This window comes from Lepidochelys olivacea (assembly GCF_965140295.1).
Source record: "Lepidochelys olivacea isolate rLepOli2 genome assembly, chromosome: 1".
NCBI classification, from domain to species: Eukaryota; Metazoa; Chordata; order Testudines; family Cheloniidae; genus Lepidochelys; species Lepidochelys olivacea.
Window position 1 is genome coordinate 261,971,080 of NC_140411.1, and position 21,168 is coordinate 261,992,247.

A 21,168-nucleotide genomic window follows, 5' to 3' on the forward strand; every position below is an offset into this window, starting at 1 on the left:
TGGTGGCTCCCGTCTCCAGTGTTAATTGGCTGCACACAGGCGGGGTGAATGCCCGTTGGCTGTGCGACCAGGGGCTGAGTGATGGGGCTGTGGTGGCAAGCTGGCTGGTGACACCGGTAGGGATAAGTTGAGTGTGTGGCACTGGTGACACCTGGGCGTGACACAGCACTTCTGTGCCTCGCCCCGCCCCAGAGATGCACGTGGCCAGGAGCAGCCAGACGCAAAGGGGAGAGTGCTGATAGTGGGGGACCCCCCCTTTCCATTAGAGGAAACACCCTCTGCTCTGCCAGTCCTGGGGGAAGGGGCAGGGCCATCTGCTCACAGAGAGAGGGAGGGACCCTGGGGAAAAGCCATATCCAGTGGGCTGTGAGGCATCTCCCCCACCTCCCACAGGGCCCACACCTAGGGCAGCACAGCGGAGCAGAGCGTCCAGGAGATTTTTTTTTAACATTGGTGCTTTGCATTTTCCTGCTGGTTTCTGAGCCTGGGGGGTTACACTCTCATCACCTGGTCAAGCTTTTTTCTGCAAGTGGGAGGCCAAGGAAGTTTGTTTGATTTTTAAATGAAAGCTGAGATGGCTCTGGGCTCCAGCCCCTTGAGCTTCAGGAAGATCACCAGACGTTGTCAGAGCCACCATAAAATTGCAGGAGTTGGCAACATGGTTAACTCCCATTTGTACCTTTTAAAAATCTCCCCACCTGTGTGATGGGGTCTTTCTCTCAGCCTGCACCCTAACTCTGGGGGTTAGATTTAGGGAGGCAGATGCACCATTTAAAGTGTGTGTGTGTGAGGAGACATAGATTTGCCTCCCTCTGCCTTTTCCCCTCTCCAGTGCCCTACCACCCCCCAGGATCCTCCTGACAGCCCTGGCCCAGGAGCCACTTCACCCACCTACCTCCTTTAGCGATTCCTTGCTGAATAAGCAAGGAATTGCTGAGACAGTCTCATTGTTTAGATGCTTAGAATCATTCTCTGTCCCTGTGTTGCTTATTTTAGAACCACCTGAGAGCACTTCGATGTCTTACCTGGTATCTGAACTGCCCAAATAATCTATTCTGCCCTGGGAGTTAAACCAGAGAACCAGTTCAAACTGGTGTTTAAACGGGAACTAAACTGGAACCATAATTTTGTTCTACCTACTGATCTGGAACTGAACTGAAAAAATATTTGGGTTACTGATTAAAATAAAGTTTCAGTTTTTTTTCAGCTCAATATTTTAAAAATGACTGTGATCTTATTTTCATTATAAAACAAACCAACACCATAACAAACAGGCATGTGATTGCTACCAGAAAGGCCTGCCCCAGTATAATGAGACGAAAAACAGTGGTGCACAAACATTTCCAGTCGTGCTCTCCACCTCACCTTTACCATTAATAGAATCTGTCTGTGCCCCTTCCTGCCATTACTGCCCAGTCAAGGATTCCCAGCAGCGGAGCTTGGGGTGGAGGTGGAGGTGGTTGGGGGGGCATAGAGAGGAAATGAGGGCAGAGCAGGGCTGGGGATGGGGGCGGATTGGGCCTGGAGGTCTAGCATGACTGGGGGCTGAAGGGGGTTGGGGATGCAGTGAGGCTGGGAGTGGAGTAGCTCTGGAAGTGTGGCGCTCCCTTCCCACCCCCAGTGGGAACTGGCCTAGGCCCCGCAGCTCTCCCCGCCCCCCGAATATTCCTGCACACCACCTGCGGGGGACTGTGCCCCACAGTTTGGGGCTCAGTGGACTAGCAACAGGCTAGCTCACAAGAGTAGGGAGAGTGTTGCCTGATTTTAGGAGGTTCATATTATTAATTTGGATCATATGGGTTGTAGGCTCGTCAATTAATCTGATCAGAAGATGATAAGGTTCTTGTCCCAGAAGCAGGCTACACAGAGTTTGCAAGGACCCTCAGGATGCAAGACAGGACCCTCACACTGAGACAAATGTAGCCTTTATTGAGCTAAATGGAATAGTAATCAAATGGTAAAATAATCAGAGTTACAAATGCAATGATGACAGGTTTCAGAGTAGCAGCCGTGTTTGTCTGTATCCGCAAAAAGACAGGAGGACTTGTGGCACCTTAGAGACTAACCAATTTATTTGAGCATAAGCTTTCGTGAGCATCCGATGAAGTGAGCTGTAGCTCACGAAAGTTTATGCTCAAATAAATTTGTTAATCTCTAAGGTGCCACAAGTCCTCCTTTTCTAAATGCAATAATATAGTTCTAGAGATATCTGTGATATTATATACTGTAAAGCTTTTGATTACTCTACTCATACCCATCCTTGATAACCTGGCGGTAAGAGACAAAGGACCAGCCTCAACTCTGGCATGCCAAGATAGTCCGGGTCCAGGTTCCTCAGTTCTTGAGTGGGAGGTGCAGAGCTTAGGAAAAGCTAAAGACCTAAGAGCTAAAGAAGGTAACTTAGTTCTTAATTGTAAGTTTAAGTCAGTAAAGTAAGTTAAGTAAAACACTAACAGACTAATAAACAAAGAACTAATTAAGCTGCTTTGGCCTGGTGGGTCACCCCTTTTATACGGCTTGAACACCTAAGCTCCCCCCTTCTATGTCCCAACTTGGTTTCCTCAGCCACACTATGCTAGGGTACACATACTCCATAGGCTGCCATGTTTGTACACATGGATGACATATCCATACATACTAATGACATTAGATCATTCCCACATTTGTTATTTCTGTCCTACCCAGTTATATCGGTTATTTCCTTGCGCTGTACCTGTTAAGTTTAAAGAGGATATGAACTTAGAAAGCCCCTTATGCCAACCTGCTTCAATGTATCCTTTATCTATCTATGTTAAAGGTCACAGCCATAGATGGACCTTATGCTTTAATTCATCATCACCTATCTGGGTGAAAGGGCCCGAACATGCGTATGCCAACTTTGCTATCTGGGTGAAAGGTCCCAAACATATGTATGCTAACTTTGCCTTAGTTCAACATACAGGGTGTGGCCTGTAGGTCCCTTGCATTACAGCTAGCATACTTTAATATAAACCTATTATAATAAGAAAATAAGAAACCTATAAGAAAAGATATATAGGCAAGCAAGCAGGCTAGCCCTGTAGGCTACATGCCCCCTTTGACAGGCTGATTTATAAATGAACCCAGTCAGAGAGATATGGCTGTAGACGGTCAGGCATCTGTAGAGACAGTTACAACGACATATTCCACCTCTCAGGGTGGAGGAAGGGTATCGTAAAAACAGACTCAGAACCCTGAAGTGTTTCTGGAGTGGTACCCCAGGTACCATGGATATATAGTCACCATAATTAATATTTGGTATCTGTCTAGGTCTTTGCCTAGACAGTACTTGTTGGGTTTATACTGCATGCATCCTAAAACAATGCAAATAACCCCTATTGCAATTCTTTGGGCAATAACCCATCATCGTTCCTGGGGGTTATTGAAGACTCATCACCTTCATTAATTAATTTGAGTAATAGCTTGGCATGCATCCGATGAAGTGAGCTGTAGCTCACGAAAGCTTATGCTCAAATAAATTTGTTAGTCTCTAAGGTGCCACAAGTCCTCCTTTTCTTTTTGCAGATACAGACTAACATGGCTGCTACTCTGAAACCTGTCTTTATTCATATCGTTAGTAATTTGTATGAGGTGGGTCTCCTTACAAGCCAGTAATGACTTTAATTGTAAGCTTAACAGAGGAATATAGACAAGAAATGTGGGTGTACTTTGGATAGTTAAATCCTCATAGGCTGGGTCAGACTCAATGATGGTGATGTTTTCAAAAGTGGGAATAGGGGAAATGGCTTGGTTCCCTGTCAAAGTAGGTTGCTCTGGAGTAAAACAAAAATTTGGGTCTGTGACAGGACACACCAAGGGACCATATTTGTACCTCTTTTGATTGGTTACCACACAAAATTGGCCATGTCCAACATAGGTCACCCTCTCCATCAGAGTCTTCCACTTGGTCAACGTCACCAGGCACTACAATGAGGATGATTTATTCCGTAACTCCTCTCCCTAAAGTCCACACAGGACAGTGCCTGTCTCGAACACATTACATCTACAGATGTACCAAGGCCCTTTTTCAGAGCAGCAGGCCACCTGCGGAATTTTCCAGGTTTGAGTTGAAGTGTGATGGACCACCAAAGAAGGCACATTGACGCGTTCTCTGGAGATGTCGTCTTCAAGGTGACCTACAACCACCAATTGCATGTCCACATCCTTGTCTCGGTCAAACACTGGTAGCAAGGTCATGAATGAGACATACAAAGATCATGTCATCTTACAATCTTTAGAAAGAGAACAACTGTCTCGGTTGGGATGAGGTGTGTCAGATTTTAGCTGTCTCATTATACCTCCTGATAAACGCTGGCACGAATCCAAACATATGAATCGTTCCTTTCCCAGCCTTTGAAAACATTTGGGGCAATACCAACTCAACAACTGATCATCTTTTTTTATTACATCAGGAACCTTTCCCAATCTTAGAGATTGTAATGCATCAGCGATTGTAGTTACAACATACTTTCCATATGCAGGGGCAGCTAATCTCTTTTCCTATATATTGATCCTTGTGCTGATCATTGTTTAAAGCAGGGGTCAGCAACCTGCGGCACGTGTGCCAAAGGTGGCATGCGAGCTGATTTTTAATGGCACTTTGCTGCCAGTCAGGGTCCTGGTCGCTGGCTCCACTCAGCCTGCTGCTGGTCTGGGGTGCCGTCCACTGGCCCCTGCCGGCCTCACTCAGCCCGCTGCCAGCCCAGGGTTCCGTCCATCCAGACTGGCAGTGGGATGAGCGGGGCTGGCAGCGGGGACCCTAGACTGGCAGCAGGCTGAGCAAAGCCGGTGGCTGAGATCCCGCCACCAGTCTGGGGCCGCTCAGTCCGCTGCCAGTCTGGGGTTCCAGCCGCAGGGTCCCAGCCACCGGCCTTGCTCAGCCCGCTGCCAGTCTGGGGTTCTGTCGGGGGGGCCCTGTAAATGTAAAATTTATTACTGGCATGCGAAACCTTAAATTAACGAAGACTTGCCATGCCACTTCTCAAAGGTTGCCGACCCCTGGTTTAAAGTGACCAGCTGTTTAATTTTAAGTTGTACTTCTGGGGAAATCATGCGCCACTGCGCATGCACAGAATTTATGTCTTCCACAGATTTCTTTGCTTCCCTGCAGAAAAATGACTTTCTGACAGGGAAGCAAAGGGAAGCTACAAAAGCAGTCACATGACCCTTCCCAGCAGTATGTTTCATGGGCCCAGGGCAGCCTGAAGAGAGGTAAATCACTGTGAGGCAGGAGGCAGGACTGGGGAAGACCCAGCTGGTGGCTCCTACCCTGCACCAGGCTCAGCTGCTAGACCAGGCTGGGCTGGGGAGGATGGGACTTCCTCTTCCCCTGCATGGCATCCAGGGCTGGGTCAGACCCAGATTTCTCCCCCGGCTGCAGGAAGCGCTGCAAAGGCCCCTCCCCCCACTCCTGCTTCCTGCACCCATTGCTCCTCAGCTGCATGGGGAGGGATCCCTGTACAGGGAGCTGCCTCCCATGCAGCCAGACCCCCTCATACTCTGGTCCTCCCGCCGAGCCTCACCCCCCACACTCAGAACCCCCCTGCCGAGCCCCACTCCCCCTGCACCTGGACCACCTTGATGAGCCATCTGCACCAGGATCCCCACCCCACCAAGACCCAACCAGCTGCACCTGGATCCCCACCCCACTGAGCCCCCTCACACCCAGACCTCCCATGCTGAGCTCTATCCCCCACCACAACCAGACCCCCCCTGCTGAGCTCTATCCCCCGCCACAACCAGACCCCCCCCCATTGAGCCCCAACCACCTTCACCTGAATCCCCCCTGCAGAGTCCTATTACCGTTGCACCCAGGACCCTGCAACAAGCCCCTGTGCATCCAGATCCCTCCCCACACCCGGCTCCCTCACTGAGCCACCCACACCCAGATTGCCCCACACAAAACCCTCTCAACCCACACCTGGATCCCCCCCACACTAAGCCCCTCCACACTTGGATCCTGCCTTGCTGCACCTGCCTGCCCACACCTGGTGCACTTGGCACGGATGGGCAAGGCCATGGGGTGTTTCTAGGGCAGGCCCGGCCCTTGCGCTGTGTCAGGGTTGGGTGCAGCCTCACTGCTGAGTCCATGTCCTGGATGGAGCTGCACAGTGATCTCCCATCTCTGTGCAGCCAATGGTCTGTGCTCCCCCAATGCCATGCTGGAGCCTCCACATTTATTTGACAAATAACATTTCAGAATTTTGAAGAATCCTAAAATATTGTGCACACAATTTTTATTTTTTGGCACAGAATTCTTAATTATTTGGCACAGAATGCCCTCAGGAGTATAAATTGGGTCTCATTAAATAGTTGGGTTATGTCATGCATGTTGTACATAGTAAATCACTTTTCTTGTGACAATCCCCTTATTCCATGTAACATTGGGTTGACCCCCTGGTTGACTTCCTCTTGTAACATATAATCTATATGTTTGGGAATCTTCCAAAGATCTGTCAGGGATCCTAAAATTCCAAGAGGATTCAAGCTACACTTTCTCCTAGAGGTATGCAATTCATGGATTTCATTATCCATCCCCAACAGAACAACATATTGTATTTGTTGTTGATAAGCTGCAATCCAAGGAGTACTGAGAAAAAGGAAGCCACTTTGGAATGCGTACAATAGCTGAATTCGCCTAGATACCAATTAGACAAATTTAACACCACAGAAATATGCATAAACCAAATTTGATTAATCAAGTCCCCTAATATGGGTGTTATGATGAGACCACTAGTGGGTCCTGGGTCCATCATTGGACAAGTTACATCATCAGGTATTGGATTGTCACAGTCATAATCAATAACTGGATCGCAAACCTTAAGTTCAAAAGTCACATTCAGTACGTAGCTATAACACATACTGTATGTATCAGAGGGGTAGCCATGTTAGTCTGAATCTGTAAAAGCGGCAAAGGGTCCTGTGGCACCTTATAGACTAACAGACGTATTGGAGCATAAGCTTTCGTGGGTGAATACCCACTTCGTCCGTGTTAGGTTAAGGTATTTATAATAGGAATGTTACCACCAGGAGTTTTGGAATTCTTTTACTGTTTTGCAGTCATACGTTTCATAGCATTTATTATTCTTTTGTTAATCTCAATAAAGCTTTTATCAATTTGTTATTGTCCTCAGTGTAAGTGTTTTTGCCAAGCACCCCAAGAGTCCTCTCCTGCTATAGAACGATCTGAGTTCTTGGACCCTGTAGTCTGAATTGAACAAGAATCTATCAATCTTCTGGTTGGATGTGATCAGCGGTGAGCCATAACAACTAACCCATAATATTCAGGTGAACAGTGGCAGACACCTCCGTCTGGGGGGCCACCCCCATAGATAGCCATGCCCACCAGGAACTCCTGTGCAGGGTGGCATGGAATATGAACCTGCAGGCCGAAGAGATTGTAGAGTCGGAGGACCCTATGGTGGACATCCTGGCACTAGAAGGACCATCCAGGGTCGCTCTACCTCTCATCAGAACTATACAAGCCAATGCAAAGACCATTTGGCAGACCCCGGCCTCCATCCCTCCTGTGGAGAGGAAGTACTTCATATCCTCCAAGGGGTTCAACTACCTGTTCACACACCCACAGCCTTGCTCGTTGGTAGTGTCGGCAGTAAATGAGAGGGAGAGGCAGGATCAGCAAGCCCCAGCGCCTAAATCTAAGCCCTGGTCTACACTAGGACTTTAGGTCGAATTTAGCAGCGTTAAATCGATGTAAACCTGCACCCGTCCACATGATGAAGCCCTTTATTTCGACTTAAAGGGCTCTTAAAATCTATTTCCTTACTCCATCCCTGACAAGTGGATTAGCGCTTAAATCGGCCTTGCCGGGTCGAATTTGGGGTACTGTGGACACAATTCGACGGTATTGGCCTCCAGGAGCTATCCCACAGTGCTCCATTGTGACCGCTTTGGACAGCACTCTCAACTCAGATGCACTGGCCAGGTAGACAGGAAAAGAACCGCGAACTTTTGAATCTCATTTCCTGTTTGGCCAGCGTGGCAAGCTGCAGGACCATGCAGAGCTCATCAGCACAGGTGACCATGATGGAGTCCCAGAATCGCAAAAGAGCTCCAGCATGGACTGAACGGGAGGTATGGGATCTGATCACTGTATGGGGAGAGGAATCCGTGCTATCAGAACTCTGTTCCAGTTTTCAGAATGTCAAAACCTTTGTCAAAATCTCCCAGGGCATGAAGGACAGAGGCCATAACAGGGACCCGAAGCAGTGCCGCATGAAACTTAAGGAGCTGAGGCAAGCCTACCAGAAAACCAGAGGGGCGAACGGCCGCTCCGGGTCAGAGCCCCAAACATGCCACTTCTATGATGAGCTGCATGCCATTTTAGGGGGTTCAGCCCCAGCCGTGTTGTTTGACTCCTTCAATGGAGATGGAGGCAACACAGAAGCAGGTTTTCGGGACGAAGAAGATGAGGATGATGATGATGATGAGGTTGTAGATAGCTCACAGCAAGCAAGCGGAGAAATCAGTTTTCTCAACAGCCAGGAACAGTTTCTCACCCTGGACCTGGAGCCAATACCCTCCGAACCCACCCAAGGCTGCCTCCTGGACCCGGCAGGTGGAGAAGGGACCTCCAGTGAGTGTTCCTTTTAAAATACTATATATGGTTTAAAAGCAGCATGTGAAAGGATTAATTTGCCCTGGCATTCGCGGCTCTCCTGGATGTACTCCCAAAGCCTTTGCAAAAGGTTTCTGGGGAGGGCAGCCTTATTCCATCCACCGCAGTAGGACACGTTACCACTCCAGGCCAGTAGCACGTACTTGGGAATCATTGTACAACAAAGCATTGCAGTGTATGTTTGCTGGCGTTCAAACAACATCCGTTCTTTATCTCTCTGTGTTATCCTCAGGAGAGTGAGATATCATTCATGGTCACCTGGTTGAAATAGGGTGCTTTTCTTCAGGGGACAATCAGAGGAGCCCGTTCCTGCTGGGCTATTTGCCTGCGTCTGAACAGAAATGTTCCCTGCTGTTAGCCACGGGGAGGGGGGAGGGTTGAGGGGGTAGCCACACGGTGGGGGGAGGCAAAATGCAACCTTGTAACGAAAGCACATGTGCTATGTATGTAATGCTAACAGTAAGGTTTACCCTGAAAGAGTGTAGCCACTGTTTTATAAAATGTGTCTTTTTAAATACCGCTGTCCCTTTTTTTTTCTCCACCAGCTGCATGTGTTTCAATGATCACAGGATCTCCTCCTTCCCAGAGGCTAGCGAAGATTAGAAAGAAAAAAAAACGCATTCGTGATTAAATGTTCTCTGGGCTCATGCTGTCCTTCCACACTGACAGAGCACAGACGAATGTGTGGAGGCAAATTATGTCAGAGTGCAGGAAAGCACAAAATGACCGGGAGGAGAGGTGGTGGGCTGAAGAGAGTAAGTGGCGGGCTGAAGAGAGTAAGTGGCGGGCTGAAGACAGGGCTGAAGCTCAAATGTGGCAGCAGCGTGATGAGAGGAGGCAGGATTCAATGCTGAGGCTGCTGGAGAATCAAACCAGTATGCTCCAGTGTATGGTTGAGCTGCAGCAAAGGCAGCTGGAGCACAGACAGCCCCTGTGTAACCAACCACCCTCCTCCCCAAGTTCCATAGCCTCCACACCCAGACGCCCAAGAATGCGGTGGGGGGGCCACCGGCCAACCAGCCACTCAGCCACAGAGGATTGCTCCAAAAAAAGAAGGCTGGCATTCAATAAATTTTAAAGTTGTAAACTTTTAAAGTGCTGTGCTTAAAGTGCTGTGTGGCATTTTCCTTCCCTCCTCCACCACCCCTCCTGGGCTGCCTTGGTAGTCATCCCCCTATTTGTGTGATGAATGAATAACGAATGCATGACTGTGAAGCAACAATGACTTTATTGCCTCTGCAAGCGGTGATCAAAGGGAGGAGGGGAGGGTGGTTAGCTTACAGGGAAGTAGAGTGAACCAAGGGGCGGGGGGTTTCATCAAGGAGAAACAAAGAGAACTTTCACACCGTAGCCTGGCCAGTCATGAAACTGGTTTTCAAAGCTTCTCTGATTCGTACTGCACCCTCCTGTGCTCTTCTAACTGCGCTGGTGTCTGGCTGCGCGTAACCAGCAGCCAGGCGATTTGCCTCAACCTCCCACCTTGCCATAAACGTCTCCCCCTTACTCTCACAGATATTGTGGAGCACACAGCAAGCAGTAATAACAGTGGGAATATTGGTTTCGCTGAGGCCTAAGCGAGTCAGTAAACTGCGCCAGCGCACCTTTAAACGTCCAAATGCACATTCTACCACCATTCTGCACTTGCTCAGCCTGTAGTTGAACAGCTCCTGACTACTGTCCAGGCTGCCTGTGTACGGCTTCATGAGCCATGGCATTAAGGGGTAGGCTGGGTCCCCAAGGATAACTATAGGCATTTCAACATCCCCAACAGTTATTTTCTGGTCTGGGACTAAAGTCCCTTCCTGCAGCTTTTGAAAGAGACCAGAGTTCCTGAAGATGTGAGCGTCATGTACCTTTCCCGGCCATCCCACATTGATGTTGGTGAAACGTCCCTTGTGATCCACCAGAGCTTGCAGCACTATTGAAAAGTACCCCTTGCGGTTTATGTACTCGGCGGCTTGGTGCTCCGGTGCCAAGATAGGGATATGGGTTCTGTCTATGGCCCCACCACACTTAGGGAATCCCATTGCAGCAAAGCCATCCACTATGACCTGCACATTTCCCAGGGTCACTACCCTTGATATCAGCAGATCTTTGATTGCGTGAGCTACTTGCATCACAGCAGCCCCCACAGTAGATTTGCCCACTCCAAATTGATTCCCAACTGACCGGTAGCTGTCTGGAGTTGCAAGCTTCCTCAGGGCTATCGCCACTCGCTTCTCAACTGTGAGGGCTGCTCTCATCTTGGTATTTATGCACTTAAGGGCAGGGGAAAGCAAGTCACAAAGTTCCATGAAAGTGCCCTTACGCATGCGAAAAGTTCACAGCCACTGGGAATCGTCCCAGACCTGCAACACTATGCGGTCCCACCAGTCTGTGCTTGTTTCCCGAGCCCAGAATTGGCGTTCCACAGCATGAACCTGTCCCATTAGCACCATGATGCATGCATTGGCAGGGCCCATGCTTTCAGAGAAATCTGTGTCCATGTCCTGATCACTCACGCGACCGCGCTGACGTCGCCTCCTCGTTCGGTATCGCTCTGCCAGTTTCTGGTGCTGCATATACTGCTGGATAATGCGTGTGGTGTTTAATGTGCTCCTAATTGCCAAAGTGAGCTGAGCAGCCTCCATGCTTGCCTTGGTATGGCGTCCGCTCAGAAAAAAGGTGCGGAATGATTGTCTGCCGTTGCTCTGACGGAGGGAGGGGCAACTGACGACATGGCTTACAGGGTTGGCTTCAGGGAGCTAAAATCAGCAAAGGGGGTGGCTTTACATCAAGAAGTATTTCAGGCAGGACTTCACGGAGGGTTCCAATAAGAAATGGTGCACCTAAGTTATTGTTCTTATTGGAACAAGGAGGTTAGTCTGGCCTCTGATTGATACATGGCTAGATTTACCTTGCTGCACCTTCCCTGTGAGTGACTGCAGTGTGACCTAGAGGAATGAGTCCCCTAGATGGGGGAGGAGGGGAAGCAAATGAGTACAAAACAAATCTGGTCTATTTCTTGTTTTGATACACTCCATCTATCTTTTACATCTTTGGTTGGCAGCAGACAGTGCAGAAGGACTGCATGCCATCCTCATCTCTTGCCTGCCCAGCAGAAGATGGTACAATAGGACTGCTAGTAATCCGTATCGCCTACCTGCTCACCATAAGATGGTTCAATAGGACTGACTGCAGGGCTAAAGAGAATGACCTGGTCAAGTCACTCCAAATTTAGTCCCTGCGCCCATGTCTGCCCAGGCGCTCCTGGCCAATGTGGCCAGGAGCACCTTGGACATGACAATGACAGCTACCAATCATATCACACCGTCTGCTGCCAAAGGGAAAGGGGTTGCTGCTATTGTGTAGCAATGCAGTACCACGTCTGCCAGGACCCAGGAGACATATGGTGACAGTTACCTGAGCGGGCTCCACGCTTGCCATGGTATGGCGTCTGCACAGCTAACTCAGGAAAAAAGGCGTGAAACGATTGTCTGCCCTTGCTTTCACGGAGGGAGGGAGGGAACGGGGGCCTGACGATATGTACCCAGAACCACCCACGACAATGTTTTAGCTCCATCAGGCATTGGGATCTCAACCCAGAATTCCAATGGGCAGCGGAGACTGCGGGAACTGTGGGATAGCTACCCACAGTGCAACGCTCCGGAAGTCAACTCTTGCCTCGGTACTGTGGAAGCACTCCGCCAAGTTAAGGCACTCAATGCACTTAGAGCATTTTCTGTGGGGACACACACACTCGAATATATAAAACCGATTTCTAAAAAAACGACTTCTATAAATTCGACCTAATTTCGTATGTAGACATACCCTAAGGATGCCAAGTGCCTGGATTTATTCGGATGCAAAGTTTACTCCATGGGGGGGCTTGCAACTCAGGATTACCAACCAGCATTGGGTCTTTGCTTTAGGTTAGACAGGATGGCCATGCCAGCTTGTCCTGGGTGCTGGTTATATTCCAAAGGGCTACTGTTTCTTTAAAAGATCTCTCTCCTACTGTATACTCAGGGAGTAATGCTCCATAATGCTCAATTCACTGTGAGCTGTAGGATTTTAACCCAGTCTTCCCTTGGTAAGCCAAATACTTTCACAGTTTCTTGCACACACTGTGCATGCCTCACAACCAAAGCATCCTCCATCATCCCTACTTGCTTAGCTATCAAATCTAGGGACTTAATCTCTGTAACAGCTGCCATGGGACAATCTGAATCAGAATCTAGGGTTCATCTCCCTGGATCAGGATGTGGGCTTTTGCTGCCTGGATCTGAATCTATGGTTTCTGGGCTTTGACTCCTCGATACAGGATATGGGGCTCTCTTACCCGGATCAGCACGTTCCGCATCAGAGCTATCAGAACTTTCCCCTGCATATAATACTGGGTGAGCAGGGTAACTCGCCATAAAAACCTCCACATCCTACACTTAAGGCATCTCCACTCTGACACAGGACATCCCTAAGTCCATGAACACTGGGTGTTCTACAGGTACGCCAGGTGATACCAGCATATACCAAGGGAGTGAAGAAGGTCCTTGAAATTCTAGGGACCTAGGCAGTGCTGGTGATCACCCAAATGTCCATAAGTTCCCACCCGAAGGGGCTGGGTCTCTTGACCTATATGATGTCAATGTAACATTGAGTGGAGGAGCAGAACTAGCATCCCTTGGATGGTGTCTTTCTTTGTGTTGTAACCTAGCGATTACTACATCACAGATACTAGCTACTTGTGTCACCTGTAACACTGCATCTTCTAGTCCAGAGGTTTTTAAAACTGTGGTCCGCAGACCACCACCAGTGGTCTGCAAGCTCCATTCAGGTGGTCTGCGGATAGTTCCCTCGAAGATGCGCACCTGGGTGGCCGCACACAAGCAAATGAAGGGCCACCCACCGAATTAGTGGGGCCCCACAGGCGTGGCCCCACTAATTAGGTGCCTGGACCCTGGAGAAGACGCACATGAAAGGTGAGGTGGCGGCCTTGGGGGAAATAGGGGGTAGGTGGGAGGGGGCACTGGGGTGAGAAGAGGGGGTGGGGGGAATTTGGGACATGCAGGACTGCAGTGACCAGAGAAAGAGACAACTTTCCCCAGCTCCAGGGCTGTGGCTGCTGGGGAGACCCCCACCTTCTTCCCAGCCCCAGCTCAGGGGCTGCTGGGGGGGGGGGAAGAGACTCCCCCTCCTTCCCAGCCCCAGATCAGGGGCTGCTGTGGGGGGGGGGAAGAGACTCCCCCCCCTTCCCAGCCCCAGATCAGGGGCTGCTGTGGGGGGGGGGGGGAAGAGACCCCCCTCCTTCCCAGCCCCAGCTCAGGGGCTGCCGTGGCAGGGGAGAGAGAGCGCCTCCATCGCATTAGAAAGGTCAGACGACTGCTATTAAAATATGAGTTGTGTGCTTTTATTGTAGAGCAAAAGAAGTTTATTATTATTAAGGTTTTTTATAAAGCGCTTTTATCCGAAGCGCTTTCCAATCGTTAGCTAACGGAACAAACAACATTTGGAAAGCTCAGTAAGTGGCCTGCCGAGCCCCGCAGCGATTTTCAAGTGGTCCGTGGGAAAAAAAAAAGTTTGCGAACCCCTGTGCTAGTCCCTGAACCATCCCAGTCTCTAAGGGCACCCCCTCGTCACTAGTAGGGGTAGAGGAGAGCGCCGTCCCCTTTGCTCCGCTCACCTTTGCACCCCCAGTCACTTCCTCTGAAAGGACACGTGACCCCACTTCCTGCTGCGCCACTCTGGGGCATCACTTTTCCCTTTGCAGACTGCTCCCAGCTGCTGCTGCTGCGAACTTCCCCTCCTGAGCCTCAACCTCCGACTCCGCTCCTGAAGGTACCATGTCAGCCTGTGCTAACTCTTTCGCCCTGCTTCTAGTAACTGGCCCCGCAGGTTGCTCCAGCTCCCTTGGCTCCACCAGACCCGTGGGGATGGGAACCGGTGCTCCGGTCCTCCGATCTCTCTCACACTCTGTGTCCCCCTTCGGCGCGGTGTCCCTCTTCTCTCTCTCGAACACATCGCAAACCCAGTCCAGCTCCCTGAGTCTCTCCACCCGCGATCGCCATCTGATTTCTAGCCCCTCAGCTGGCAGCCGAGCAGCGTATTTCCTCTCTTGCTCCCTGTCCCTGAGCCCTGCTTCCTTCGAACTTCTCCTCTAGCCCCTGCATCTTTTGGAAAAGTGCCAATCGCTCCCCTGCACGTAGGGATTTGTGAGCTCCTTCGTAGCCGCCTCTTTCTCCTCCACAGCTTTCTGGGCTTTTCTGCAAGTTACAGCGCCGCTCTGAAAGCGCAGAAGGGAAAGCACTGTTGTACATTCACACTGACAGCTGCCTGCGCAATGGTTAGAGGGAACCATGAGTGGCGTGTGACCCACCGGCTGTGGGAGGCCAGCCCCCAGCCCCTCCCCTTCCGCCCCAGGCCCCAAGCCTTCCACCCCTGCTGGAACCAACTCCCACCCACCCACCCACCCCCCCCCCCGGCCACAAGCCCAGAGCCTCCCTCCGCACTGCAGCCATTGGTCCAGTCCCACAGCTAGACCCCAGCCCCAAAGGAGCACTGGGAGGGTGGGTGGCGCATGGCCCCAGCCTCCCCAGCTCTGGAGCGTGGGAAGGCGGCTGGCCCCAGCCCCGGAGCACTACAGGACTGGACTCGGAGCCAGAGGACTGGAGCCACAGCTGTCCGCAGGGAGCGTCACAGCAGGGGGCGGGTCACATCTGGCTCTTTGGGGCGGCAAAGTCTCCCCCAGCCTATGCGACCTGCTGCCCATGGAAGGAACATTGCAAGGCAGTGCAACACGGGCTAAAAGAGCGAGTGCGACCCTTGGCTGTATAAAAAGGGGAATATCGAGTAGGAAAAGAGAGGTTATAGTATCTCTATTTGGCACTGGTGTGACTTCCGCTGGAATAGTGCGTTTGGTTCTACTGTTTGCAATTAAAAAAAAAAAAAGTTGATAAATTGGAGCGGGTTCAGAGAAGAGCCACAAGAATGAATACAAGATTGGAAAACATGCTTACAAGCAGCTCAATCTTAACGAAGAGATGTTTAAGGGGTGACTGGATCAGTTTAGAGCTACCTACGTGGAGAAAAGAAATGTGATGAGAGTGCCCTTCAATCTAGCAGGCAAAGGTATAACAAGATCCAATGGTTGGAGAAATCTACACTAGAAATAAGCATGCAAATTTAAGTGACAGTAATTAGCCATTGGAACAATTTAGCATGGGTTGTGATGGATTCTCCACCACTGCAAACTTTGAAATCAAGACTGGATGTTTTCTAAAAGCAGTGGTCTAGATGATCACAATGGTCCCTTCTGGCTTTATAATTAACAAAAAGGCCAATTCCCCCACCACAGTCCATCTGGGACAGTTGGGCTCCCTTGTTGGTGACATGACCCCATTTGTATATTTATTGTGTCAGGTTATGTAGACAGCTGTTTAATTTTCAAAATGTTTTGTCTGTTTCCAGGATTACGACCTGTGCATCACCTGTTATAACACTAAAAACCACGACCACAAGATGGAGAAATTGGGCCTTGGCCTAGACGATGAGAGCAACAACCAGCAGACTGCAACCACCCAGAGCCCTGGTGACTCCCGCCGCCTGAGCATCCAGCGCTGTATCCAGTCCCTTGTCCATGCCTGCCAGTGTCGTAACGCCAACTGTTCACTGCCATCCTGTCAGAAGATGAAACGAGTTGTCCAACATACCAAAGGCTGCAAGCGCAAGACCAACGGAGGGTGCCCTATTTGCAAACAGCTCATTGCTCTTTGCTGCTACCATGCTAAGCACTGCCAGGAGAACAAGTGCCCGGTGCCCTTTTGCCTCAACATTAAACACAAGCTTCGCCAACAGCAACTTCAGCACCGTCTGCAGCAGGCCCAGATGCTCCGAAGGAGGATGGCAAGCATGCAGAGGACCGGTGTGGTAGGTCAGCAGCAAGGATTGCCTTCACCAACACCAGCCACACCAACAACTCCACCAGGCCAGCAGTGTAGCCCATAGATCTAGTTTAGCCTTTTATTATATTTAGCAGTAACACAAGGAACCTACAGGCCTGTGCCCTGTAAGACATTTCTTAGACGATCTTGCTTAAGCTATAGTGAAGCATAGTAGGCCTGTGTCCCTTGGCACAGATAAATGGCCTGACAAGGGGAAAGTTTTCTATATGGGCAGCATGGAGAGAAAGAGACCATCTATCTGTGTCAGCACCTGTCCTGGGCACTATGAACTGTAAGGCAAGAGGGCTGCTCAGTAAGTTCCCTCTCAGTGATTGCGGCATAGTGTATTCCAGGGGAAGCAGTTTGTCCATTCTCGCCCCACAGCATTTCAAAAGGGGTCATTTAACATCCCACCTCTGCGTTCCCAATGCCCTTGACAGGCTTCTCCCTCATCCTAGCCAAGTTGCTGGTCTCTGTTTCAACCTCAAGGAGAATGTTCTGTCCCTGGCTCGGAAGCCTGCATTCCTTGTGGTGACAGCGCTGGTCAGGAGAGTCCCAGAGCGCCAGGCTGTAGGCCTGTTTAGGGAGTGTTTCCCAAAGATGCAGTGGTGCTGCAGCCTCCTGCTGAAAGTGGCCTCAAACTGTGAGCTGAGTAAGACCAATGCACTGTGGGGTTGGTCAGGCTATCAAGGCTAAGCAGCTGCAGGTGCCCTTTTAGCTACTAACCTAATGGGAAAAAATCCTTCATTAAATCTCAGATAATTCTTGGGTCAGTCATGTGCGGACATATCCCAGGAGAGAGGATCTGTATGGGCCATCTACAGGAGCTCTCCTGTATTACTTCTCCCCACAAACCCCTGGCTTTCCACTAGTTCCTGTGAAGAACGGGGTGCTGGGGAGGGAGGTTGGATTTAGTGCAGCATATGACCCCTTTAAAGTTGGGGAACATAGATTTGCCACCTTCTGCATGACCCTTCTCTTCCACTCTCAGGTGCTCCACCATTCCTGAGAACCTGAAATCCCTGGCCTAGTCTACCCCCACTCAAGAGCCTCAGCCCTCCGGAAGCCCCTCCCCCCGTACTGTTCTCTCCCAGGATCCCCATCTCTCCTACTCCACACCTGACCCCTTCCCTGCTGGCGAGCCTGGCCATTGGCTGATGTGTCTGTCTCACTTCCCGGCTGGTTCTTGGCGCTGAGAGGTGCCATTGCGGTTTTGGCAACTGTCAGGTGAGGCCCCGGCCTGCTGCGCATGCAGAGTGGGACCTGGGTGGCTGCCATGGCATGCTTCCAGCCATTCGGAGTGTGACCGCTAGTTACAAGATCACCACACAAGCATCAACAAAACGAAGACCCAGCAAGTGACATCTCTTAACTGGCAAGAGAGTAGAAAACGCGGCCTAGTCAATGGCAACCCTATTTTCCATGTACCTGCTCAAAAGTGGTCAGGCCATGGCCCAGGTGCTGTGCCCCCCCTCCAGCTCTGCAGCCTAGGGTACAGGCTCTCAGAGATTAGTGGCTATTCTGGGCTAGAATTGTTCTGTACTCCTGGTTGTGAAAATGCTTTAGGATATTGTTTTCTTTTCTGGTGCAGTCAAACTATTAAACAACGTGTGTTTGCCACTGGTATTAGGGTGTGTTATTTTATAATATCCTTCACACAGCATTAACACCCTTCACACAATACTGCCAGTGGCAAGTGTTCAAAGAGCATGAGTCAGCTCCCTCCCCCCCCCATCATGAGATTAAATAAGTATATAACATTTTAGGGTTTATATGTTTGTCTTTGGGTTTTGAGCCATGCTTTCAGGCTTTTTTCTGCACCCAGGCAGGCTCGAAACAATTTTTTTTGAATGAAAGCTGAAAGTCTCATTAAATCACCTGACTCCCGGGCCTGGGGTTTTAAAAAACACACCAAATATCGTGAGACTTGTGTCACCACCCTTTCCTCTCTGGGTTACTCGGGAGCAGCCAACACTCACATGTGTGCCTGGGCGCCTGATGTTGTTGACATTCAAGAAGATCCTGAGTATCCCAGTGGTGCTGTTGGATAGGTGGGAATCCTCTATTTACCCCTCTGCTACAGTCTCTTTACTCCAGTGGTTCGCAAACTTTTGTATTGGTGACCCCTTTCACACAGCAAGCATATGAGTGCAATCCCCCCTTATAAATTAAAAAACAAATTTTTTATATTTAACACTACTATAAATGCTGGAGGCGAAGCGGGGTTTGGGGTGGAGGCTGACAGCTCGCGACCCCCCAAGAAATAACCTTGTGACCCCCTGAGCGGTCAGGACCCCCAGTTTGAGAACCCCTGCTTTACTCCTATAGGAATTTAAAATTAGCGGTGCCTCCACCTGGCTGGCCCCTGTACACACTCAATGGCATGCCTGGGGAACCTCCAGGAACAAAGCTATTCTAATAATAATAATAATATAATCTGTGGCATGGGTGTAACTCAAAAATATCAATTATAAATAATATAAATCCAATATACTTGCATTAGAGTGAACGCACCTTTACTTAACAACTTAAAAAATCAGGGTATAAGAGTCTAAGATTATGTAAAAAGAAAAGGAGTACTTGTGGCACCTTAGAGACTAACCAATTTATTTGAGCATAAGCTTTGCTCAAATAAATTGGTTAGTCTCTAAGGTGCCACAAGTCCTCCTTTTATTTTTGCGAATACAGACTAACACGGCTGCTACTCTGAAACCTAAGATTATGTGTCACTACTAATTTAAATCCACAAGGGGGAATTGAATAAAATCAATTAATAAATACAGTACACAGCAATAAATGAAACTTATCTAACTGGCATTTACACTGCCACCATTTACCCCATCCCAAGTGTACACTCCTCTGGATTTCAGAGTCCTAGACGCTGGCTTGCGTGGGCGTGCTGGAAGATCTGCAGCTGGAGACAGTGCTCTGTTGGTTCTGCGTATCACTCCAGCCAAGGCAACAAGCTGCACAACCCCTCTGATGGCTGGAGCTGGCTCCACCAAAGGTCAGCAGCTCTGGGTCCTGGTTCGGTGGGAAGATCATTCTGCCTCTCCTCAGACTCAGTCTCTGCTGTGCCCCTTCCCTTGCAAGTACTTTCCCAAACCAGAGTGGGGGTTACTCTCAGTTCCTTCGCTGCAAGCCCACCCCAGTCAGCTCTAGGCACAGTGAAGACAACAACAGCCTCTGAGGCTCCCTGCTCGATCAAAGCCCCTGCGGGTTCTCAGCAGCAGCTCCTGGTACAGTCAGAGCTCCCCAGCAGGAATCTCACTCCTTCCCCCAAAATAGAGTCCACCGCCAGCTCTCCCTGCATGAGAAAGTCTCCCCCCCTTCCCCCACGGCACCATGGGAGTTGTAGTCTCTCAGGTTAGATTGCCACACACAGGCTTTTCCCCTGGAACACTCCCAGTAAAGTTCAGAGGCCCCACTACTAAAAGGTGCCTACAATTAAAATCATGAGTTGGCACCACTGCTCACAGCACAGATAAGAAATGATCGTCCCAGCCCTGGAGAGTTTGCAGTCTAATTTCAGCTCATGATAGACTGAAGGGGGTCACAATACAATAGGGTGGGGTGGCAGATGAAGGATTGGGTGACAGCAGTTAGATTGCAGTGTTCCTCAGCAACATTGTATGCACAGTATGGTGGAGCAGAGAGTGACTCCTTTCCAGTAGGCCTTGTGATATAAGAGGGTCTTCCCAAAGGATGTGAATGAGGAGACGGTGGTGGCCTCATGAACCAGCCTTCCGGGGCTAGAGGGCAATGTGGGGAAAAGCCTAGAGCTGGCTATGGGAGAAGTGACAAAGGGAGCACCTGGGCTGGTGGGATGACCTAAAACAGAAGGTCAGATTAAATAGGTGTGGGTGGAGTAATGCAGGGCTTTGAAGGCAAGAAAAAGGGCTCAATTCATCAGTATGCTAGCTGCTGCTGGGCCAGACTGCTATTTTTTCTGGCACTAGCTTGAGCAGAGCTAGCATATGTACATCTATCCAAGCAGGGAATCCCATCTCCCAGCTGCTGTGGAGCTATACCCACAGGGCACTGTGATAGCACCTCACCCTTTCATTTAACAGAAGCCGTCAACGCCTGGAGTGCTGGCATAACTCAGACAGAGCCGGGTCGCTGGATCGAACCATGGACCTCAAGGCATGAGCCTCTACCGCATGAGCTAAAAGCCAACTGGCTCTTAGCTAAGGCTGTAGAGCCGACTCATTCTCTCTCTCTCTCTCAGTGGTCTCAGTGCCACTAGATGGGACAGAACTCCACACCCACAAGGTGTGTGGGTTACACAGGCACGGCCAGAGGAAGGCAATGCTGAGGGGGCCCCCCCTGGGATCTGCCTGTGTGGAGTGCTGAGGCTTTTCTCTGCCCGTTTTAAAGAGACAGGATTCTAACACCCTCCATATTTTTAAGCTGTGCTTGGTTGGGGGAAGGGGCCTCCTGGGAGATTTCCCAGTACCCCAGTGGGCTAGACTGACCTTAGGTTGAGGTGTCAGTGATTGAGAGCGCCAGGTGGTGGTACAGCTGTACCAGAGTATTGCCCCAATGGTATGACGGTCTACGTTATTGTCTCCCCTTGGTCACTTAGCTTTTAAG

At 50.0% G+C, this 21,168-nt stretch overlaps 1 protein-coding gene across 1 annotated transcript; it reads left to right on the forward strand.

Moving 5' to 3' along the window:
* Positions 1-7,393: 7,393 nt before the first annotated feature.
* LOC311523077 (histone acetyltransferase p300-like) lies at positions 7,394-18,198 on the forward strand (the record flags this gene model as incomplete). The annotated part of the gene is made up of 4 exons (XM_084632796.1): positions 7,394-7,630; positions 14,330-14,470; positions 16,100-16,558; positions 17,564-18,198. 4 exons carry the CDS (start codon positions 7,394-7,396, stop codon positions 17,579-17,581), a joined length of 855 nt encoding a protein of 284 aa, XP_084488922.1. The 3' UTR covers positions 17,582-18,198.
* Between the last annotated feature and the right edge of the window lie 2,970 nt (positions 18,199-21,168).